Source organism: Bufo bufo, chromosome 2 (genome assembly GCF_905171765.1).
Source record: "Bufo bufo chromosome 2, aBufBuf1.1, whole genome shotgun sequence".
Lineage (NCBI taxonomy): Eukaryota > Metazoa > Chordata > Amphibia > Anura > Bufonidae > Bufo > Bufo bufo.
Window position 1 is genome coordinate 440,599,058 of NC_053390.1, and position 25,266 is coordinate 440,624,323.

At 46.6% G+C, this 25,266-nt stretch overlaps 1 protein-coding gene across 6 annotated transcripts in view; it reads right to left on the minus strand.

The window, feature by feature from the left end:
* Nucleotides 1-25,266, minus strand: part of LOC120989401 (colorectal mutant cancer protein-like) — a 167,863-nt gene that overhangs the window by 115,588 nt on the left and 27,009 nt on the right. For 3 of the 6 annotated variants that reach the window (XR_005776261.1, XM_040417475.1, XM_040417479.1), the window contains exon 2: nucleotides 5,938-6,079. The exons of 1 other annotated variant lie outside the window; for it this stretch is intronic. Coding sequence is in view for 3 of the 5 variants with exons in the window: in XM_040417475.1 (XP_040273409.1) it covers nucleotides 5,938-6,001 (64 nt within the window). In the remaining 2 variants the exon portion in view is untranslated. Of the gene's footprint in view, nucleotides 1-5,937; nucleotides 6,080-25,266 lie in introns of those variants that run through there. 2 more of the 6 variants (XM_040417476.1, XM_040417480.1) reach the window with 2 other exon arrangements.

Genomic DNA, 25,266 nt, shown 5'->3' on the forward strand with positions numbered 1-25,266 from the left:
ATACCTGGTGCCAGAAGTATCCAAGTTTGGGGCATTGCCACAGGCCATGAAACAGGTCAGTCTTTGGGGTGTTACACTTGGGGCATGCAGTAATTCTGTCAGGTTTAGCTGTTGATGTTGGTAAGTCAAATCCATAGATTGCATGATGAAGAAACCTAAATTGAGTTTCCCTCATTTTTTCATTTAAGACTGCCTTATACACACCCTGAAGGCCGGAACGAGCTACTGGCCCAACCTCTGTCACCCCTAATTGGTCCCCCCACTTTTTAAATAAGCTTGCAGATATTTGGTCTTCCCATGTGCTCCTGAGTGAATTGTACAACCATGAGATGGAGATTTTATTTTTGCTCTTTATAAGGGCATCGAATTTATTTTGTTGCCATTCTTTAGATAGATCTTTTACTAGACTCCTACCATAGCTCCTCACCTGCATATAAGGGAATAAGTTTGATCCCTGGAGGTTCCATCTCTCCTCCAATTTGCTCAATGTCACCCATCGTGCCTCCCGCTCATGTAACAGATCTCCTATCTTATTCACCCCCTTGATCACCCAGGACTTAAAGTGTTTATCACTATTCCCAGGGGAGAAATTGGGGTTGCCCTGTATAGGGAGGTGTTTAGAGAATTGGTAGGAGAGACCATATAATTTCCTGATGTTTTTCCAAGTGATAATTGTGTCACGCAAAATCAACGACCTCCTTGCCATACAAGGGAGTTTAGAAATCCCGGTATGCAAGAGGGCCATCAGGTCCCATGGAGCTGCAAGCTGTCGTTCTATATGCAAATTGGAGTAATAGGACATCACATTGGCCCAGTCTATTATGTGTCTACTGAGGCATGCTAGGTTGTATCCTCTTAAATCTGGGACGTTAAGTCCACCCTGTCCCTTATGTAGCTTCAGTTTCTTTAAAGAGATTCTAGCTTCCCCCCCCCCCCCCCCCCCCCCCCCAAGGAAACGGACAAATTTTCCCCTAGTTCCATCACATCTGCATGGCGTAAGAGCAACGGAATAGTTTGGAGAGGGTACATCAGCTTCGCCGCCCCCATCATTTTGATCAGGTGGCACCGCCCCATCAGCGAAAGGGGTAGGTTTTGCCATCTTTCTAAATCACCTTTTATCTTTGATAGCAATGGAGGGTAATTTAGCTGGTAAAAAGAGTGGGAAGATCTTCCTATTTTGATCCCTAGATAGGTGATTTGTGACGAGGCTTTAGTGATACCAAGCCCCAGGGATCTAATATAAGACCCGTCATCGCCCTATGTTAATGGTAACAATTCACATTTGGATATGTTAATCGAGTACCCGGAATAATTTCCGAATTCCTTCAGCAGTTCCATCACTCTCCCCAGATGGTCTTTTGGTTTGGAGAGAAATAAAATTACATCGTCTGCGAATAATGCTGCCTTCACCTGAGCCTCCCCAACCCTAATCCCCTCGAATACGCTAGAGCTACACAATTCCCTAGCTAATGGTTCTAGTGCTAGATTAAACAGAAGGGGCGATAAGGGGCAGCCCTTGTGAGTTCCCTTCTGGAGATTAAAGGGTTTAGATAAAAAACCCTGGGTATATACTCTTGCCTTCGGGTTTTGGTACATCTGAGATAAGCATGTCTTGAAAGCCCCAGAGAACCCCATCCTGTCCAGTACCGCTCCCAGCCATGCCCAACGGACATTATCAAACGCTTTCTCGGCATCTAGGGTGAGCATGGCTGGGAGCTTCCCCCTCTTGGGCAAATTATGCACCCTGTCCAGAACAGATCTACCCCACTTGCAGATCTACCCCACTTGTTCCTTCCCTATCAGTTGGGGCATTATTTTGGCTAGTCAATCTGCTACAATCTTAGCCAAATGCTTGGCATCAACATTTATCAGTGATATGGGCCTATAAGACCGGTCTTTCCCCGGCTTGGACAGTAGTTTAATATAGGACATGTTTTCATTGTCTAATGCTATTCGTCCTTGAAAGACTCCATTAAACAGCTCAACAATAACTGGCGAAATCTGAGTTATCAGTGCCTTATAGTATTCCCCGGTAAATCCGTCTGGGCCTGGTGCCTTAGAATTACCTAAGTGCTTAATAGCCCCCTGCAGTTCTTGTAAGGAGATCTATGAATTCAAATTTTGGAGTTGTTCGTCTGACAGTCTAGGTAATTTGACCTTGGTGAGGAGAGATCCCGTCATATCACATTGCGCCACGTCTTTATATAAGGCTTCGTAATACATTCCCACCATAGAGTTACTTTTCGCTGGATCATGGGTTATGTTACCCCTAGGATCCTTCAGACTCGCAATATGCTGGGAAGATCTCATCCCTTTTGCCAGATTAGCCAATAATTTCCCAGACTTGTTTCCATATTTATACAACCTGGTTTCCATTTCAGTAAGCCTCAAGGACTCTCTGTCTTTCAAACAGTTCTCAAATATCTGGCGTTCTTCAGCCCATCTCTTTTTATTAATCTCAGACGGGTTGTCAGTATAAACAAGATAAGCCTCTCTAACCTTTAGACTCGCCTGATTGAAGGAGAGTTGGGCTTTCCTCTTGATACCATTAACATATCCCATTCCCTCGCATTACCGCCTTAGATGCGCTCCAGAACAAGCCCGGGGTATTCATATGAGCTTCGTTATCAGCCTTGCATTCTTCCCACCATATACTCCGTTTTTCTACAAACTCCTCCCTTAAGCACAAGTGAGAGGGAAAACGCCAAATATAGTCTGGCCCCCTTGGATATGTATCCATTAAAATCAGAGAAACTGGAGCATGGTCAGAAATGACAATTTCCCCAATCTCCGCCAGTTCCACCCTGTGCATCAGGAAGTGAGGTAGAAATATATAGTCTATTCTAGACCAGGAAGATTGCGGGTCGAGTAAAATGTGAAGCTCCGGTCATCCGGGTGGAGTTGGTGCCATGGATCTATCAGTCCAGCGCTCCTCAACAACGGCAGTAGAACCTTATCCTGAGGTCTGTCACCTAACCGTCTCCGATCCTCCATCCCTTTAACCACCGAGTTAAAGTCACCTCCAATAATCTTGTTTATACATGTGTCACCCAGCAAAGACGTCTCCAGGTCCCTGAAAAAAAGACTATTATTGGAGTTCGGGCCATATATGTTATAAATGCTGTACTGAGTATCTTAAATTTGTAAAAGTACCTGTGCCCACCTACCCTGTGCATCCATAGATTGCTGTACAACAGTACAATTCAGTTGCTTATTAATCAATATTAGTACCCCCGCCTTCCTGTGATTTGCCGGAGATCCTATTACTGTGCCTACCCATAGCTTCTTCATACTAGCAAAATCATTCTCCCCCAGGTGGGTTTCCTGCAGGAGAGCAACATCAGATTTGAGCTTTTTGAGATGTCTGAGGATCATCCCCCTTTTATGGGGCGATCTCAAGCCCTTGACATTCCATGAGACTATTTTCATGTTGCGTTTCTTATCACACACCCACTAGTATCCCAATTATCTATATAACAACTAGAGAGGTAAAAATACTGTTAATGTTATTCCCTACCACTAGTGTAACCTTTCCCGCCCTACCCACTCAAATTACTTTCCCCTTAAGTTAGAGCAGCACCTAACTTCAATTTCTTAAACAGAACTTCCTTTTTTCTGGTTTGCGACCCTCCCCCTCCTTTCTGAGCTTTAACTTTGAAACTGAGATACCCAGAACCCCTCAAGGAAATGGACAACAACCACATATGAATAAGAACATAGAACTCCTAACAGAGTCAGCTAACAGTATCATCAGGCTCTCTGTCTCCTAGGACGGCAGATTGGAACCATCTATCATGTGGACATCATTCTAACACGTTATTCTTTCCATGATGGAAAAAGGATATTCGTGCCAGACACCGGCACCTGCTATAAACTAATCAGTCATCTCCTCGGGTCCGAGGAGTCGCCTCTCGTGGGGGATCTTTTACGCCCAGTCCCAGTTCCACGGACTTTGTCTTGGCTGGACTCCTGTCTGCGACGCTCCCCTTTAGATCTATCATGGCATGGTGAACCGGTTCTCCTTGTCTGCTCCGGGTCTCCTGCATTCCTTCGATTTTGCAGTGAGTCTATTATCTCTTCCGCTGCCGACGGATCATGGAAGATAATAGTAGAACCATATGCGTGGGTGACCCGGAGTTTAGCTGGATACATAAGCTGGAATTTTATTTGCCTCTTATGCAGTATAGAACAGACATGACTGAATTCTCTCCTTTTCTTCGCCACCGCTGATGAATAATCTGCAAATAGCAAGACGGCATAGCCCAAGATCTTTAGTGGGCCCTTCCTGATTCTGAATGCTTTAAGGATAAACTCTTTGTCACCATAGTCTAGGAACTTCATTATCACCTGGCGTGGTCTCGGAGCATCACTAGACGGCTCATTATGTTTTCTCGATCGGGACTCAGGCATGGGTCCAATCCTATGAGCCCGCTCCACCTTATGGCGCCCTTCAAGTCCCAATGCCCGCGGGAGGTCCAGTTCACACAGACCTTTTAAAGCCTGCGGTTTAATAGATTCAGGGAGGCCCAGGAGGCGTAGATTGTTTTGCCTCGACCGGTTTTCCAGATCTTCTACTCGATCCAACAGTATACCATTTTGTTTGGTCAGTTCGTTCATTTTATGAGCGTACTTGGCATTGTCTGCCTCTAGAGATAGCGTCCTGTGCTCCAGTTCCTCTATTTTCACACCATGCTGCGCAATGGCCTCATGAAGTTGTTGTAATGAGGCTGACAGCGTTTTAGTTAAAGTCTCCCTGATATCTGGAGCCAGGTGGGTGGCCACTTCAATGGCTAGGAATTTATAATCTATATTAGGGGGAGCAGAAGGCACCGAAGGGTGCACAGATGACTCCCCCCTTTCCTGTGTCTCCAGCACTGGCTCCGGTGAGGGAGGGCGCGTATCCGCCATCTTGCTCTGCGCTTCTCCTGCACTCTTGTTTGAAGTGAGGCTCTGACCACTGCTGCGCAGGAGATACCGATCCATGGAAGGAATACTGCGGTAAGTCAGGGGTCTCGGTCACTCGAGGATTGTCCCCTCCAGTCACTATAGGGGAGATGAGGGCTGTTTGCAGGCGGGCGAGTGTCGGAGCTTCTTCACTCCGCTGCTTGCATCCCAGCGCCGGAAACTGAAGTGTTTTTTATATTTTAATAACTGAACACGGCAAAGTTTATTTTCCACAATGCGGCTACTCTCTGCTGCCTAGGTTCCACCGCAGCTTTCCTTTTTCGGTATAGATAACATGACTTTATTCTCTGGGTCAGTAGGATTACAGCGATACCAAATACTCATAGGTTGTTTTTTCTTTACGTTTTACTACTTTTGCACAATATTTTTTTTTCTTATAAAAAGAGAGTGTTTTTGCGTCACCAAATGCCAAGAGCCATAACTTTTTTCTTTTTCATTCTATGGGCCTGTGAGAGGGCTTTATTTTTGCAGGACGACTTGTAGTTTTCTTTGCAAAGAAAAGGGGGTCAGTCAGCACGTCCCAATGCGCAGGTGCACTCTGCCATGGCTAGAAACATAGAAAAAAATGACAATGCAACAACACTCTGCAAACCAGATAAAGTACAATAATGCCATAGTCACAAAAAATGTTATAGTGCTAATGCTACGCTTATTTATAAAGTGAGATGCTTGGCAAATGCATTTTTTACAAAACTATTTGAGCCCGTCTGCCAATGTTTGGCCTTGACGTTTGGCAGACGGGCTCAAATGGTTTTGTACAAAATGCATTTGCCAAGCATCTCACTTTATAAATAAGCGTAGCATTAGCACTATAACCTTTTTTGTGACTATGGCATTATTGTACATTATTTGAACCTTGTTAAGATCCAGCCATGCTAAAAATGATTTTTTTGCCATTTTTCAAGTGGTCTTAAACTTTTGATCAGGACTGTATGACAGAAAAAATTAGAATGACAAGTATCACTGTGGTACCTTTATTACTGGGAGTTACCAGCGATGACTGACTTTCATTTTCTGATTTGGATGGTTCCTCCATATCTTTACGCTATAATGGTGCCAACTTATTCCATCTTCCACTTTTTTACAAAAGAAAGGCCGTTGGTTCCTCTGATCTCTGTAGAAGAAGCCATATTATCATGGATGCTATTATCAGTTTTATGGAGTTTATCAATCTCATGCACATGAACATTGCTACAACCTATTGAACTAGGAGCACAATAATTTTTTGCTCAAGAGGTTATAAGATTATGATTAAAGTGATGGGTAATATAACAGTATGGCAGATAAGTCTGGCGGAGGGGTGGAGTAATAAAATAATTAACAGTTTAATATACAATGCTATTTATCCTTGGTTTAAGATTCTAACACCATATAAAATTGCTATATACAGTCCTGATCAAAAGTTTAAGACCACTTGAAAAATGGCAAAAAATCATATTTTACATTGTTGGATCTTAACAAGGTTCCAAGTAGAGCTTCAACATGCAACAAGAAATGAGAGTGAGACAAAACATTTTTTGAGCATTCAATTAATTGAAAATAACGATTAAACTGAAACAGGCTGTTTTTCAGCTGATCCAAATTTTAGGACCACATGCCTTTAAAAGGCCAAATCTGTGCAAAGATGTGGATTCATTGTCATTTTCTGTCAGGTAGTCACACGTTGTGATGACAAATGCAAAAAAACTCTCCCTTTTTGAACGCGGTCGGGTTGTTGAACTGCATAAGCAGGGTCTCTCACAGTGCACCATCGCTGCTGAGGTGGGACGCAGTAAGACAGTCATTTGGAATTTCTCAAATGATCCTGAGGGTTATGGAACAAAAAAGTAAAGTGGAAGACCCAAATAAATTTCATCAGCACTGAGCCGGAGGATCCAATTGGCTGTCCGTCAAGACACTGGACGATCCTCGACCTAAATTAAGGTCCTTACTGGTGCTGACTGAAGCCCCATAACCATCAGACTGCATCAGAGACTGAAGGGCTTCAAAAACACCTCGTCTCCTTGAACGCCACAGAACTGCTCGTTTGGACTTTGCAAGAGAGCACCAAACATGGGACATTCAAAGGTGAAAGAAAGTTTTATTCTCTGATGAGAAAAAATTTAACCTTGATGGTCCTGATGGTTTCCAACGTTACTGGCATGACAAGCAGATCCCACCTGAGATGTTTTCTACGTGGCACAGTGGAGGGGGCGCCATAATGGTTTGGGGTGCTTTTTCCTTCAGTGGAACAATGGAGTTTCAGGAAGTGCAGGGGCGTCAAACGGCCGCTGGCTATGTCCAGATGTTGCAGAGAGCATTGCTTATGACTGAGGGCCCTCGTCTGTGTGGTAACGACTGGGTTTTTCAACAGGACAACGCTACAGTACACAATGCCCGCAGGACAAGGGACTTCTTCCAGGAGAATAACATCACTCTTTTGGCCCATCCTGCGAGTTCCCCTGATCTAAATCCAATTGAGAACCTTTGGGGATGGATGGCAAGGGAAGTTTACAAAAATGAACAACAGTTCCAGACAGTAGATGGCCTTCGTGCGGCCGTCTTCACCACTTGGAGAAATGTTCCCACTCACCTTATGGAAACGCTTGCATCAAGCATGCCGAAACGAATTTTGGAAGTGATAAACAATAACGGCGGATCTCATGTTTGGAAGTTGGATTTCTGTTTTGGGGGGGTCTAGTTTTTTTTTGGAGGTGTGGTCCTAAACTTTTGATCAGCTGAAAAACAGCCTGTTTCAGTTTATTCATTGTTTTCATTAAATTGAATCCTCAAAAAATGTTTTGTCTCACTCCCATTTCTTCTCGTTGCATGCTGAAGCTCTACTTTGGACCTTGTTAAGATCCAGCCATGCTAAATAAGATTTTTTGCCATTTTTCAAGTGGTCTTAAACTTTTGATCAGGACTGTAGTATAGGGCTTTAATACCTCTTCAAGTTACTGTACATACCACTTAGGACCCAGTTACGTGGCATTTTTGCCAGTGGATTTTTGTTGTTTAATGCCAGTGGATTTTTGTTTGTTGCCAGTGGGAGGCAGCACTGGATATCGCGGATTGGCGGTTCAAATCTGCATACATACTGAGAACAGACGTGTCCGTCCTTCAGCACTGCCTCCCATTGAAATCAATTGGAGCCAAAAACCACACGGCCGCTTTTGAACTGTTCAGTGTTCTTAGATTATTCTATGAATATGGAGAGGTTATAAAAAATAACTTTGCTGAACACGTCTGTTCTCAGTGCGTATGCTGATTTGAACCGCCAATCTGCGATATCCAGTGCTGCCTCCCACTGGCAACAAACAAAAATGCCACGTAACTGGGTCCTAAGTGGTATGTAGCGTGGGGGGCGCCAGGCAGCAAGCACTTCAATAAGGGCCACGGGAGCCTATGGCTCCCATCCTGTCACGGCGGACAGGATATCATATACACAGATAACAAAACAAACAAGTTTCTAGGCGAGAAGCTGGGGATAAGGTCACCTCCTACAAATCCCTACAGCTCTCCCTATTCTGCTAAGCCCACATTTAGACCCTGAAGGTGGGAATAATGTGTCCTCGTGCCTGGGCTGAGAATACCCTAGAATCCCTGAGATGGTGAAAGGGGAAAAGGGGCAGCCTGCTCCCTCAGCACCAGGAGGGAACAGACGGCACTTAAACAGCCTAGACAGCAAACCAAAGAAATCAGAAACCAACTTATCTTATCAGAGCAGGAAAAGCCAATCCTTCACTCCTTGCTTCCACAGCCTGACAGAAGCTATCACCCGCACGGAACACTGGGAGAGGGAGTAATTTAAACCAACGACCCCACCCAGTGCACCTGAAGGGAGGCGGATCTAGCACAACTCCAAAACAAAACAAAAGACTAGACGCATGCTGCTAATCTGGCAGACCTCCGCACATAGTCTGAGCAGGGCATGACACATCCCCTCTGTTCTTCCTCATAGGCTTCAGGCTAGTGACCTGAAGCCTATGAGGCAGTAGAGCGACTGTAGTGTCTAGAATGGAGCTGATCCTAGGAGGTATGATGTCAGAGGAAGAGGTGGAGTCTCGTCATCCAGGGGGCGAGGCCTAAAGATGTGCGGGGGAGAAAAAGTCTACAGAGCAGGATGTTGGAGAGAGGAGCAGAGGCTGCAGGTCAGTATTGTCACGGAACCATGAACCAGACGTACAACAAGAGATAAATGAAAATAAGAAGGCTTTATTGAAAATAAAGCTGTAAAGCAAAAGTCCAAACGGATGGTGAAACCGAGCAGAGTCTTTGCGAAGCCAGAGGTCAGGAACCAGAAGGGTAGTCAGACGAAGCCAGGATCAGGAACCAGCAGGGTAGTCAGACGAAGCCAGGATCAGGAACCAGCAGGGTAGTCAGACGAAGCCAGGATCAGGAACCAGCAGGGTAGTCAGACGAAGCCAGGATCAGGAACCAGAAGCAGCAGCAGTCTTAGAAGCATGTGAACACAAGAGGACCAAGCAAGGAACTGAAGCCACAGACCTCCTATATATATGAGCTAGGCATCCAGCTCCTCCCAGGGGAAGGAGGAGCCGCAGGGTGGAAGGCTACAAGAAACCCAGGACCCAAGATGGCCGCCAGCACATGTCAAACGAAGGAGAGCAGCAAGCAGGTAAGACCATGACAGTACCTCCCCCTCAAGGGCCCCTCCTCCGCGGAGCACAAAACGGTTTCTGAGGGAAGCGTGCGTGGAAGGCTCGGAGCAAGGCAGGAGCATGGACATCTGCGGAGGGAACCCAGGAACGCTCCTCTGGACCATAACCACGCCAATGGACCAAAAACTGCAACCGACCGCGGACCAGGCGTGAGTCCAGGATATTGCTCACCTCATATTCCTCACGATTGCCCACTTGGACCGGACGAGGCCGAGGAACCGAGGAAGTGAAACGATTACACACCAGTGGCTTCAACAGGGAGACATGAAACACGTTGGAGATCCGCATGCCAGGAGGAAGCGCAAGGGCATAGGCTACCGGGTTTACCCTGCGAAGCACTCGGAAGGGACCAACAAAGCGAGGCGCCAGCTTGGGAGTGGGCACTCGAAGGTTGAGGTTGCGGGTGGACAACCATACACGGTCTCCGACCTGGTAGGAAGGAGCAGGCGCTCGTCTGCGATCAGCCTGGAGTCTCTGGCGCTGCGCAGAGACCTCAAGGGACTTCTGGATCTGTACCCAAGAAGCACGTAGGACGGAAAGGTGATCCTCCACAGCCGGAATATCCTGGCGAGAGAATACCTCCGGTAACACGGCAGGTTGGAACCCATAATTGGCCATGAAGGGAGACGTCCCAGAGGAAGAGTTCACCGCCGTGTTCCTGGCAAACTCAGCCCAAGGCAGGAGGTCAACCCAATTGTCTTGGTGATCGGAGACATAGCAACGAAGGAATTGCTCCAAGGCCTGATTGGATCGTTCTGCGGCCCCATTGGACTGAGGGTGGTAGGCCGAGGAGAAGGAGAGATGAATCCCCAACTGGGAGCAAAAGGCGCGCCAGAACCTGGACACAAACTGACTCCCCCGATCCGACACAATCTCCTTAGGCAAACCGTGCAACCGGAAGACCTCCCTGGCAAAAATCGTGGCCAACTCTTGTGCAGAGGGTAACTTCTTGAGAGGAACACAGTGGCACATTTTGGAAAACCGATCCACAATCATGAGAATGACCGTATGGCCTCGGGATGCAGGGAGGTCCACAATGAAATCCATCCCCAGGTGTGACCATGGGCGCTCCCCGGTGGCTATGGGTTGCAGAAGGCCCAACGGAAGGTGCCGAGGGGACTTACTCTGGGCACAAACGGAGCATGCCGCTACATATGCGGCGATGTCGGAACGTAGGGAAGGCCACCAGAACAGACGTGAAACAGCCCAGGACAGCTGATTCTTTCCAGGATGCCCCGCGGTCTTGGAGTTATGGTAGGTTCGCAACAACCGAGTGCGCAACTCCTCAGGCACAAAACATCTGCCGTTGGGTCTCCCAGAGGGGGCACCAGATTGAGCCGCCAAAATCTGCTCACCCAGGGGAGAGGTCAGGCTGGTGCGAATGGCGGCCAGGATCTGATTCGGAGGTATGACCGAAGTCGGAATCGACTCCTCCCTGGACAGCTCGGAGTACTGCCGTGATAAGGCATCCGCCCTGATGTTCTTGGAACCGGGTAGGTAGGAGACCACGTAATTAAAACGTGACAAGAACAGAGCCCATCTGGCCTGACGTGGTGTCAATCTCTTGGCCTCAGAAAGGTAGGTCAGATTCTTGTGGTCCGTCAGGATGAGAACCGGAACCACCGAACCCTCGAGCAAGTGCCTCCATTCTTTAAGGGCCTGCACGATGGCCAATAACTCCCTGTCACCAATCTGATAGTTGCACTCCGCGGAAGACAGTTTCCGGGAGTAAAACCCACAAGGAAGCAGAGGACCCTCTGGTGTTCTACGCTGAGACAGAAGGGCGCCTACTCCCGTCTCAGACGCGTCCACCTCGAGGACAAAGGGCAACCCAGGGTTGGGATGCGACAGAATCGGAGCCGACACAAAGGCGGACTTTAGGGCCTCAAAAGCTCGGATGGCCTCGAGCGGCCAGACCTGGGAATTACTGCCCTTCCTGGTCAGATCCGTGAGAGGCTTGGCCAGCATGGAAAAGTCCCTGATGAACTTCCGATAATAATTGGCGAAGCCCAAAAAGCGCTGCAGGGAACGAAGACCACTGGGCTGGGGCCACTGTAAGACAGCCGAAACCTTCTCAGGATCCATGGAGAACCCCTCAGCGGAAATGATGTAACCTAAGAAGGTTACCTGGGATCGGTGAAATTCGCATTTCTCAAGCTTACCGAACAGCTTGTTCTCTCGTAACCGTTGCAACACTCGTCTGACATCCAGAATGTGGGCCTCCATGGATTCAGAATATACCAAGATGTCATCCAAATAGACTACCACACACTGCTGCAACAGGTCACGGAAAACATCGTTGATGAATTCCTGAAAGACTACGGGCGCATTGCACAACCCAAAGGGCATAACCAAGGATTCGTAATGACCGGTCCTGGTGTTAAACGCGGTCTTCCACTCATCGCCCGCCTTGATCCTTACCAGGTTATATGCCGCCCTCAGGTCGAGTTTGGTAAAGACCGTGGCCCCTTTAAGGCGATCGAACAGCTCGGAAATCAAGGGTATCGGGTAAGCGTTCTTGATCGTGATGCGATTGAGACCCCTGTAATCGATGCAAGGCCTCAACTCACCGCCCTTCTTTTTCACAAAGAAAAATCCAGCCCCTGCCGGGGACGAAGATTTGCGAATGTGTCCGCGTGAAAGCGCCTCCCTCACGTACTCCTCCATGGCCTCATTCTCCGCTACCGACAGTGGATAGACTTTGCCACGAGGAGGAACGGCACCAGATTGTAACTCTATGGCACAATCGTATGGGCGGTGCGGAGGTAGGGCAACCGCGCGCACCTTATCGAATACATCCCGGTACTCCTCGTATTCAGGAGGCAACAGAGAGTCCGAGGAAGTACACAGCAACTTGACAGACCCATGGATGCAACTAGCCCCACACTGCGGTGACCACGAGAGGATCTCGACCGATCTCCAATCGAAAGTCGGATTATGCTTCTGGAGCCAGGGGTACCCCAAGACCACCGAGTAGTGTGGAGACGAAATAACCTGGAGGCAGACCGACTCTCTGTGAACGGCACCAATGGCTATCCCCACTGGAAGGGTCTCATGAGTCACGTGTGGCGGCAGAAGGGGTCTGCCGTCTATCGCCTCAAGAGCCAGTGGGGAACCTCGAGCCTGCAGAGGAATGGAATTGGCGGCAGCGAACACACTATCAATGAACAAACCACCAGCACCAGAGTCCACCAACGCCTGGGTCGTCACCGAGCCCCCGACCCAGGAGAGGACAACAGTGATCAGTGGTTTGTCAACACGGGAAACCGGGGACGAGGAGACTCCACCCAAGATCTGCCCCCGACAGGATCTCAGGGTACGAGCGTTTCCCGGACGGTTCGGACATGCCAACCGAAAATGCCCACCGAGACCACAGTACATGCATCGGCCCTCGCGTCTCCGGAGTGCCCTCTCCCCCTCTGACAGGCGAGCAAACCCCAGCTGCATGGGTTCACCCCCAGACAAGTCATCCCCAGGAGGCGTGGGAGGAGAGGGAGGCACGGGTGGGACAGCAAACGTAGGCACCAATCTGTTAGAAGACCTCCGCAGGTTCTCCTTAAAGGAAGGTCTCTCCCTGAGTCTGGTGTCAATCAAAATCAGGAAAGAAATAAGAGACTCGAGCTCAACTGGTAGGTCCTTAGCTGCAACCTCATCCTTCAAGGCATCCGAGAGACCATGAGAGAAAGCAGCGACCAGAGCCTCATTATTCCAGCCCACCTCTGCTGCCAGGGTACGAAACTCAATGGCGTATTCAGCTACGGATCGTGAACCCTGTCAGATGGACATAAGGAGCTTCGCAGCAGAGGCAGCACGAGCCGGCACATCGAATACCTTCCGAAGAGAAGCAACAAAACCGGAAAACTCGGCAACCACCGGATTGTTGTTCTCCCATAAAGGGCTGGCCCAGGCCAAGGCCTTGTCCGAGAGCAGCGAGATCAAGAAGCCCACCTTTGATCTCTCAGTAGGAAAGGCATGTGGCAGCAACTCGAAATAAATGCCCACCTGGTTAAGGAAACCTCGGCACTGAGTTGGCTCTCCCCCAAAGCGCTGTGGAAGAGGGGCAGAACCGGTCATACCCCGAAACACCGCAGGCGCAACAACAGGTGTCGGGGTAGACTCTGGCGCAACAACCGGAGCGGCAGTAGGAGCGAGCCCAGGAGCGACAACCGACCCATCGGCAACGGGAGCGAAATGAGCCGTGCGTTCAAGCAGGGTTTGCAACGCCACAGCGAACCGACCCAACAGGTGATCCTGCTGATCAAGTCTGGCAACCAGCGTGGGTAGCGAGGATGGCCCTGTACCGTCAGAATTCATGGCTTGGTCCTAATGTCACGGAACCATGAACCAGACGTACAACAAGAGATAAATGAAAATAAGAAGGCTTTATTGAAAATAAAGCTGTAAAGCAAAAGTCCAAACGGATGGTGAAACCGAGCAGAGTCTTTGCGAAGCCAGAGGTCAGGAACCAGAAGGGTAGTCAGACGAAGCCAGGATCAGGAACCAGCAGGGTAGTCAGACGAAGCCAGGATCAGGAACCAGCAGGGTAGTCAGACGAAGCCAGGATCAGGAACCAGCAGGGTAGTCAGACGAAGCCAGGATCAGGAACCAGAAGCAGCAGCAGTCTTAGAAGCATGTGAACACAAGAGGACCAAGCAAGGAACTGAAGCCACAGACCTCCTATATATATGAGCTAGGCATCCAGCTCCTCCCAGGGGAAGGAGGAGCCGCAGGGTGGAAGGCTACAAGAAACCCAGGACCCAAGATGGCCGCCAGCACAAGTCAAACGAAGGAGAGCAGCAAGCAGGTAAGACCATGACAAGTATGTGGAGGAGAATAGTGACTGTTTTTTTTTTTACTTTGGGGGCTTTTTGCAGGGGCTGAAGGGAGGAGGAATAATCTTTGTACTGGAGACTGTATGTTAGAGGGGTCTGAAGAGAGGGTAGTGGGGGTGATATTATTTACATGGGACTGTATGCTGGAGGGGCTGAAGGCAGGGGGTGATATTATTTTACATGGGACAGTATGCTGGAGGGGCTGAAGGCAGGGGGAAGGTTGTATCTTACATGGGACTGTATGCTGGAGGGGCTGAAGGGGGGCATAAATATTACTATAATACTACAGAGGGGGCCATTCAGTGGCGGATCCAGGGGGGGCAACGGGGCAATTGCCCCCCCCCCCGAGCTGGCGGCGGCGGCGGGACACAGGGGAGATGAACGCTTCCATTGTGGAAGCTCTCATCTCCATAGTCATCTGTATCGCCGTCCTCAGGACAGCGATACAGATGGCTGTGCTGAGGCAGGGGAGGGAGAGGCGTGTCCCTTTCCCTTCCTCTGATAGGCTGCAGGCACTAGGCCGGCAGCCTATCAGAGACCGGCGCAGGCGGCGCGATGACATCATCGCGCCGCCTGAGCCATACAGCGCGGGACACAGGCCGGAAGAGGCCTGCATCGCATCGCTGACATGGAGGTAAGTATGTTTTTTTTTTTGTTTTTTTAATATCTATACAATACTTTTACTGGCACATGGGAGGCTGTTATTACTGGCACAGGGGGGCTGTTATTACTGGCACGGGGGGGCTGTTATTACTGGCACAGGGGGGCTGTTATTGCTGGCACATGGGGGGCTGTTATTGCTGGCACATGGGGGCTGTTATTGCTGGCACATGGGGGCTGTTACTGGCACGGGGGGGCTGTTATTACTGGCACGGGGGGGCTGTTATTACTGGCACAGGGGGGGCTGTTATTACTGGCACAGGGGGGGCTGTTATTACTGGCACGGGGGGGCTGTTATTGCTGGCACATGGGGGGCTGTTATTGCTGGCACATGGGGGGCTGTTGTTGCTAAGACATGGGGGGCTGTTATTACTGGCACATGGGGGCTGTTATTGCTGGCACATGGGGGCTATTATTGCTGGCACATGGGGGCTGTTATTACTGGCACAGGGGGAGCTGTTATTGCTGGCACATGGGGGGGCTGTTATTGCTGGCACATGGGGGCTGTTATTGCTGGCACAGGGGGGGGCTGTTATTACTGGCACGGGGGTGGGCTGTTATTGCTGGCACATGGGGGGCTGTTATTAATACTGGCACATGGGGGGCTGTTATTAATACTGGCACATGGGGGGCTGTTATTAATACTGGCACATGGGGGGCTGTTATTAATACTGGCACATGGGGGCTGTTATTAATACTGGCACATGAGGTGCTGTTATTAATACTGGCACATGAGGGGCTGTTATTAATACTGGCACATGGGGGGCTGTTATTAATACTGGCACATGGGTGGGCTGTTAATACTGGCACATGATTGGGGGCACTATAGGGGCATCTACTGAGGCCACAAAGAAGGGGTATTTTATATGGGGGGCTCTGTACAGTACAATTTTATACTGGGACACATTATGGTGGGTACTATGGGGAAGGGGGGAGAGGAGTACTATGGGGTCATCTACGGGGGGCACTAAGAAGGGGTATTTTATACTTGCAAATTATGGGGAACACTGAGGGCATCTACTGGAGCATTTTATACTGGTACATTATGGGGGGCACTAGGAGGAAGGAGGGTGTGGAGCACTATGGGGGCATTTACTGGGGGCACTACCTCACAGGTTTTTTTTTTTGCCTTCCTCTGGATCAACTTGCAGGATAAAAGGCCGAACTGGATGGACAAATGTCTTTTTTCGGCCTTATGTACTATGTTACTATATAGGGCTATTTTATACTTGCAAATTATGGGGGACACTGAGGGCATCTACTGGAGCATTTTATACTGGTACATTATAGGGGGCACTAGGAGGAAGGGGGAGTGGAGCACTATGGGGGCATTTACTGGGGGCACTATATAGGGGTATTTTATACTGGCACATTATGGGGGCACTATGGGGACATTAGCTCACCTGGGGGCATTACAAGGGGGTATTTTTTGCACTGTCACATTATAAGGAGAATTATTTCTACTGGGGGGGCATTATGGTGGGCTTTATTACTCCCCCATGGTATGACCCCCTAGTAGCAGCACCATCCTCTCCCTGCTCTGCTATTCCTCTGCCCCTTCTCCAAATCCTTATTATGAAATCTTTCTCATTAGGATAAAACACATCAGCTTCACCGAGCCCCCCAGCCAAAGTGTTGAAGCGGTGTCCGAGATCCCCAAGGGCCAAGTCAAGTAATTGTAAGTTTTCATGTGAAATATGTTTGTTATACACATATAGCATACACTGTGTAGTCTGTTCTATAAGCACCATTGTTTTGTGGCGGCGGACAGAAAAGAATCTGAAAGTGCCCCTCCCGAGACCAGGCTCTGGATCCGCCACTGGGGCCATTATAATATTAATAATAATAATACAGAGGAGGAAATAATAATAATACAGAGGGGCCAGTATATATTATAATTATACAGAGGGCATTATAGTTATGGGCACTACGGGGGAGGGTAGGTCTGTTATCAGAGGATGATAGTAAAATGAGAAATCCAAATAATGTTCTGTGAAACTCTACAGAGACAAGACGCGGCTGAATGAAGTTATCATGACGGTCCTATCTCCGAATGAAGATGCTGAGGAAAGTCTACATCACAGGAGATGTCACTGGATGTAACAGGTCAGGTGTATTCTCCTGTATATTTAATAGCAATGTATGTTATGTCCATCCAAATATCATTTTTGGGGGCTGGAAATAGAATTTGGCCCACACTGCCGAAGCCTGGCCCCAGACTTCAGGTCACACTGTGTGTGTTTTGAATTCTGGGGCCTCACTCCCATCTACTACATTATCTGTACTCAGAGAGTTATCCCTGTGTTATCTGTAGTGTTACATAGGACTGCAGGTAACATCTAATACATTATCTGAACTCAGAGAGTTATCCCTGTGTTATCTGTAGTGTTACATAGGACTGCAGGTAACATCTACTACATTATCTGTACTCAGAGAGTTATCCCTGTGTTATCTATGATGTTACATAGGACTGCAGGTAACATCTACTACATTATCTGTACTCAGAGAGTTATCACCGTGTTATCTGTGGTGTTACGTAGGACTGCAGGTGACTGTAAAAAGGGGCATGGTCACAGGTTGGGGGGGAGCGCAATACTTGGCTTGCCCCAGGTACTTGCAACCCACGCTCCGCCACTGCTATCACTGCCCCTAACACTCAGCTACTTTATAACTCCTCCCACCCAGATAGTTACATAATCTCTCCCCCAATACTGCCCCTGTTGCTGTGTTGACATGCCCATGGACATAACAGGACACGAGAAAACTGCATAGACATGGTCATGTGAAATGGATGAGTATATTGTGTTTTAGTTTTTTTTAACAACTGTTGAAGTTGTCCAACAGTTTTAATTACAAGTACTGTACTGTGCAAAAGGAACATGTGGAAAAAATTAACAAAATAGAAATGTAAATCAAATCAATATTTGGTGTGAGCACCCTATGCCTTTAAAACAGCGTCAATTCTTCAATGTTAAAAAAATACAGACAGATACTTATTCATCATGCAGTATTAGCAGGGGGTGTCTGATAGGCTCCAAATGTATTCTACAGCAGAATGATGACCCCAAACACACAGTCAATGTCATTCTTCAGTGTAAAAAAAGAACAAAAAGTTGTGGAGGTGATGATGCATTGTGTATAGGAGGTCCTGTCTCCATATAAACTTGGTCTGCTGTTCTGTATCTCCCTCATGCTTTACACTGCAGCACTGCCTGTTCAATTTAGCTGTTGTGTGTAAGTGGAAGGTCAGTACATGCAGAGATGATTAGGTTACAGTAAGGACAGAAGATTATAAACTACAGGGACCCAAACCCTCAGAGAGAAGAGGACTATAAAGACGCTGCTGTATGTAGTTGGAGGGGAAGGGCATTAATAAGGGGGAATAGCCTGGGGAGGTGCTTTTATCAGTCATTGAGTAGTAAACTCTTGACTCCTTCTCCTGAATGGTGCCGGACTTGCTGTGGGAGGAGAGGTTTTGGGGAAGTTGCTTTGGGGTGTTTCCAAATTTTGCTCGTAGTTATGCCCTTGTGTACAGTAAGGCCCCATAGACTACTTTGGGGACTGTATTATGGCTGCCCACCAATTGCATATTACTCTGGTGTCAATTGGTGGCTGAAATTAAATGGACTCTACAACCCCTTTGTAATCACCAGTGTGGGCACAACACAAAAATACACATCTCATATATTGCAGACCTTCCAAGAAATCAATGGTGGACAGGAATCTCTTCCTTACTTTTCAGAAAAGAGGTTCTGCAGCATCTGCATCTCAAATTCTCTAATTTTATTTAAAGGATTAGAGTGTTTCATATAATATAAAGATCTGACCCTTAATTTGTGTAACTATACAGATTAAAAAGATTATCAGCAACCAATTCAAACTAAAAATGTGAAGCACAAAATGTACTGTAAAGGTAAAAATCAATGTAACATAGTAACATAGTAACATAGTACATAAGGCCGAAAAAAGACATTTGTCCATTCAGTTCGGCCTGTTATCCTGCAAGTTGATCCAGAGGAAGGCAAAAAACCCTGTGAGGTAGAAGCCAATTTTCTCCACTTTAGGGGAATAAAAAATTTCTTCCCGACTCCAATCAGAATAACTCCCTGGATCAACGACCCCTCTCTAGTAGCTATAGCCTGTAATATTATTACGCTCTAGAAACACATCCAGGCCCCTCTTGAATTCCTTTATTGTACTCACCATCACCACCTCCTCAGGCAGAGAGTTCCATAGTCTCACTGCTCTTACCGTAAAGAATCCTCTTCTATGTTTGTGTACAAACCTTCTTTCCTCCAGACGCAGAGGATGTCCCCTCGTCACAGTCACAGTCCTGGGGATAAATAGCTGATGGGATAGATCTCTGTACTGACCCCTGATATATTTATACATATTAATTAGATCTCCCCTCAGTCGTCTTTTTTCTAAAGTGAATAACCCTAATTTTGATAATCTTTCAGGGTACTGTAGTTGCCCCATTCCAGTTATTACTTTAGTTGCCCTCCTCTGAACCCTCTCCAGCTCTGCTATGTCTGCCTTGTTTACAGGAGCCCAGAACTGTACACAGTACTCCATGTGTGGTCTGACTAGCGATTTGTAAAGTGGTAGGACTATGTTCATATCACGGGAATCTATGCCCCTTTTGATGCAACCCATTATCTTGTTGGCCTTGGCAGCAGCTGCCTGACACTGGTTTTTGCTGTTTAGTTTGCTGTTAATTAAAATTCCTAGATCCTTTTCCATGTCAGTGTTACCGAGTGTTTTACCATTTAGTATGTACGGGTGACTTGCATTTTTCCTTCCCATGTTCATAACCTTACATTTATCAGTGTTAAACCTCATCTGCCACTTATCTGCCCAAGCCTCCAATCTATCCAGATCCCTCTGTAGTAGTATACTGTCCTCTTCAGTGTAAATTACTTTACACAGTTTAGTGTCATCTGCGAAAATTGATACTTTACTATGCAAGCCTTCTACAAGATCATTAATAAATATATTGAAGAGAATAGGGCCCAATACTGACCCCTGAGGTACCCCACTAGTGACAGTGACCCAATCTGAATGTGTACCGTTAATAACCACCCTCTGTTTTCTATCACTCAGCCAGTTACTTACCCACATACAGATGTTTTCTCCCAGTCCGAGCATTCTCATTTTATATACTAACCTTTTATGCGGTACAGTGTCAAATGCTTTGGAGAAGTCCAGATATACGACATCCATTGATTCGCCGCTGTCAAGTCTAGAACTTACCTCCTCATAGAAACTGATTAAATTAGTTTGACATGACCGATCCCTCACGAAGCCATGCTGATATGGCGTTATTTGCTTATTTCCGTTGAGATGCTCTAATATAGCATCTCTCAGAAAACCTTCAAACAGTTTACCCACAACAGATGTTAAACTTACCGGCCTATAGTTTCCAGGCTCTGTTTTTGGCCCCTTTTTGAATATAGGCACCACATATGCCACGCGCCAATCCTGTGGGACATTCCCTGTCAGTATAGAGTCCGCAAATATCAGAAATAAGGGTCTGGCTATGACATTACTTAATTCCTTTAGGATACGGGGGTGTATGCCATCCGGTCCTGGCGATTTGTCTATTTTAATCTTTTTAAGCCGCTGATGTACTTCTTCCTGGGTCAGACAGGACACTTTTAATGGGGAATTTATTTTTGCATTCTGCATGTCATCTGACAATTTATTTTCCTCAGTGAATACATTGGAGAAAAAAATATTTAACAGCTTTGCTTTCTCCTCGTCGCTCTCTGCGACTCCCCCCTCATTACTCTTTAAAGGGCCGACACCTTCAGATTTATACTTTTTAACATTTATATAATTGAAGAACATTTTAGGGTTGGTTTTACTCTCTTTGGCAATTAATCTCTCGGTCTCTAGTTTGGCCGCTTTTATTTGTTTTTTACATGTTCTATTTTTTTCCTTATAGTTTTTCAGTGCTTCCGTGCAACCCTCCTGTTTTAGTGTTTTATATGCTTTCTTTTTGTCATTTATTGCTTTCTTTACCGTTCTATTTATCCACATTGGTTTCTTTTTGTTCCTTAACCTTTTATTACCATACGGTATGTACCTCTGACAATGAGTTTTTAGGATGTTTTTAAAGATATCCCATTTTGTGTCTGTATTTGTGAGGACTTTGTCCCAGTTAGTTTGGCCTATGGCCTCTCTTAGTTGGCTAAATTTAGCTTTTTTGAAGTTTGGTATTTTTGTTCCTCCCTGTAGAAACGCTCTTTTGAATGATAATTGGAAGGTTATTACTTTATGGTCACTATTTCCCAGGTGTCCCCCGACCTGCACGTCTGTTGTTCTGTCAGGTCTATTGGTTAATACTAAGTCCAGTATGGCCGTCCCTCTAGTCGGGTCCTGAACCAGTTGGGAGAGGTAATTGTCTTTGGTTATAGCCACGAACCTGTTTCCCTTATGAGATATACAAGTTTCAGTTTCCCAGTCTATATCTGGGTAGTTGAAGTCCCCCATAATAACCACCTCATTATGATTTGCCGCCTCGTCTATCTCGTTTAGTAGTAGATTTTCTGTGGACTCTGGTATATTAGGTGGTTTATAGTAAACTCCTATTAGTAATTTATTGTTGTTTTTAGCTCCATGTATCTCTACCCATAGTGACTCCACATGTTCATGTCCCTCACTTATATCTTCTCGGACTGTGGGCTTTAGACAGGACTTTATATAAAGGCAGACCCCTCCCCCTCTCCGGTTTTGACGATCCTTTCTAAACAGACTGTAACCTTGTACATTAACTGCCCAGTCATAGCTATCATCCAGCCATGTCTCAGTTATTCCCACTATGTCATAGTCCTCCTCACACATCACTAATTCCAGTTCACCAGTTTTATTAGTCAGGCTTCTGGCATTAGTATACATACATTTGAGAGGTTTATGTATATTTTTTACCCTACACCTTTCCTTCTGAATTGTTCTAGTCCCTCCTTCCATTCCTCCCCCATTCTTATTACCTTGCCCCCGGTCTCTATCTGCACTATCTTCCCCTCCTATAACGTAATTACCCTCCCCCCCAGTCCCTAGTTTAAACACTCCTCCAACCTTCTAGCCATCTTTCTCCCCAGCACAGCTGCCCCTTCCCCATTGAGGTGCAGCCCGTCCCTACGATAGAGCCTGTTGCCGATAGAAAAATCGGCCCAGTTCTCCAGGAACCCAAACCCCTCCATCCTACACCAGTTCTTGAGCCACTTGTTAATCTCCCTAATCTCCCATTGCCTTTCTTGTGTGGCTCGTGGTACAGGCAGTATTTCGGAAAATACTACCTTAGAGGTCCTTGCCCTCAGCTTTTGACCTAAATCCCTGAAATCATTTTTAAGGACTCTCCACCTACCTCTAACTTTGTCATTGGTTCCGATATGGACCATGACCGCTGGATCGTCTCCAGCCCCTCCCAGTAATCTGTCAACCCGATCCGCGATGTGTCGAACTCTAGCGCCAGGAAGACAGCACACTGTTCGGCGATCACGGTCTTTGTGACAGATTTCCCTATCTGTTCCCCTAATAATGGAGTCTCCCACTACCAGCACCTGTCTGGCCTGCCCTGCTCTCCTGGTTCCCTGCTTACTGGAGCTGACATTCCCCTGACTGGCAGAGGAAGTGTCTGGCTGCAGCAGTGCCGTCCCCGGACTGACATCCCCCTCATCTGCCAAACGTGCAAACTTGTTGGGGTGTGTCAGATCAGGGCTAGCCTCCCTGGCACTCTTCCCTCTACCCCGCTTTCTAACTTTTACCCAGCTAGCTACCTCACTTTCCTCAGCCTCCTCTCTGTCACCCTCCCCCTCATCTACCCCAAAGAGTGCTTGCTCGGTGAGAAGCAAACTCTTTTGCAAATTATCAATGCCTCTCAGTGTTGCAACTTGCCCATTTAGAGACTCGATCTGCGATTCCAAACGGGTAATTTGCTCACATCTAGAACAAAGATATACACCCTCGAACGGCTGTTCCAGGACTGCATACATCATGCAAGATGTGCACTGGACTGCGTTGTAAATTGTGCAACACATACTAAATGGGGATTACAACAGTAAAAAAGTAAAACAGTATAAATGATTTAGATTTAGACCCTGTCTGCTGTAGTTGAAGGACCACGTAAAATTAAGCCAACAACACAAAAGGAAATTATATCCAACCTTAGTTTCCAAACTCCTTTTCTTAAACTCCTTATTTTTTAACTCCACTTAATAAGAAGCCACTTACAGTCATGTGAAAAAATTAGGACACCCTTTGAAAGCATGTGGTTTTTTGTAACATTTTTAATAAATGGTTATTTCATCTCCGTTTCAACAATACAGAGAGATTAAAGTAATCCGACTAAACAAAGAAAACTGAAGAAAAGTCTTTTCAAGATCTTCTGTAAATGTCATTCTACAAAAATGCCTATTCTAACTGAGGAAAAAGATAGGACACCCTTGCCCCTAATAGCGAGTGTTACCTCCTTTGGCTGAAATAACTGCAGTGAGACGGTTCTTGTAGCCATCTACCAGTCTTCGACATCGGTCTGAGGAAATTTTACCCCACTCCTCAATGCAGAACTTTTTCAGCTGTGAGATGTTTGAGGGGTTTCTTGCACGTACAGCCCTTTTCAAGTCACCCCACAGCATCTCAATGGGATTCAAATCTGGACTTTGACTTGGCCATTCCAGGACTCTCCATTTCTTCTTTTTCAGCCAATCTTTGGTTGATTTACTATTATGTTTTGGGTCATTGTCATGTTGCATGGTCCAGTTCCGCTTCAGCTTTAATTTTCTAACTGATGGTCTCACATGTTCTTCAAGCACCTTCTGATACACAGTAGAATTCATCGTGGATTCTATGATGGTGAGCTGACCAGGTCCTGCTGCAGCAAAGCAGCCCCAAACCATGACACTTCCACCTCCATGCTTCACAGTTGGTATGAGGTTCTTTTCTTGGAATGCTGTGTTTGGTTTACGCCAAACATGTCCTCTGCTGTTGTGTCCAAATAATTCAATTTTGGACTCATCTGTCCAAAGAACATTATTCCAGAAGTCCTGGTCTTTGTCAACTTTATCGCTGGCAAATGTCAGTCTGGCCTCGATGTTTCTCTTGGAAAGCAAAGGTTTCCTCCTTGCACACCTCCCATGCAAGTTAAACTTGTACAGTCTCTTTCTGATTGTAGAGGCATGTACTTCTACATCAACAGTAGCCAGAGCCTGCTGTAGTTCTCGAGATGACACTTTAGGGTTTTTGGATACCTCTTTTAGCATCTTGCGGTCTGCTCTTGGGGTGAACTTGCTGGGGCGACCAGTCCTGGGCATGTTGGCAGTTGTTTTGAAAGCCCTCCACTTGTAGACTATCTTCCGGACAGTGGAATGGCTGATTTCAAAATCTTTTGAGATCTTTTTAAATCCCTTCCCAGACTCATAGGCTGCTACAATCTTTTTTCTGAAGTCCTCTGACAGCTCTTTTGCTCTCACCATGGTGCTCACTCTCACTTCAACAGTCAGGAGCACACTAAACTAAATGTCTGAGGTTTAAATAGGGCAAGCCTCATTCAACATGCAGAGTAACGATCTACTAATTATGTGCACCTGGTGTGATATACCTGTGTGAGATCTGAGCCAATTTAAGAGGGAATACATGTGAGGGTGTCCTATCTTTTTCCTCAGTTAGAATAGGCATTTTTGTAGAATGACATTTACAGAAGATCTTGAAAAGACTTTTCTTCAGTTTTCTTTGTTTAGTTGGATTACTTTAATCTCTCTGTATTGTTGAAACGGAGATGAAATAACCATTTATTAAAAATGTTACAAAAAACCACATGCTTTCAAAGGGTGTCCTAATTTTTTCACATGACTGTAGTAGAGCAAGCCTCAGAAAGAGCAGGCTCTGAAGAGTATAAGTGGCTCAATTTATAGCACCTGGTTGCCCCAGGCACTCGCCTTAATTAAGCAGAGGAGAAAAAAAAAAAAAAACGATTTTAAATGCAAGTACAAAAATACAAACACTTAACTTTCAATGATCTCTGCTGCAATCCACACTCAGCCACCTGCAATCACTCCCACAAAACCACACACAGCTCTAGAACTCCTTATTTTTTAACTCCACTTAATAAGAAGCCACTTAGTAGAGCAAGCCTCAGAAAGAGCAGGCTC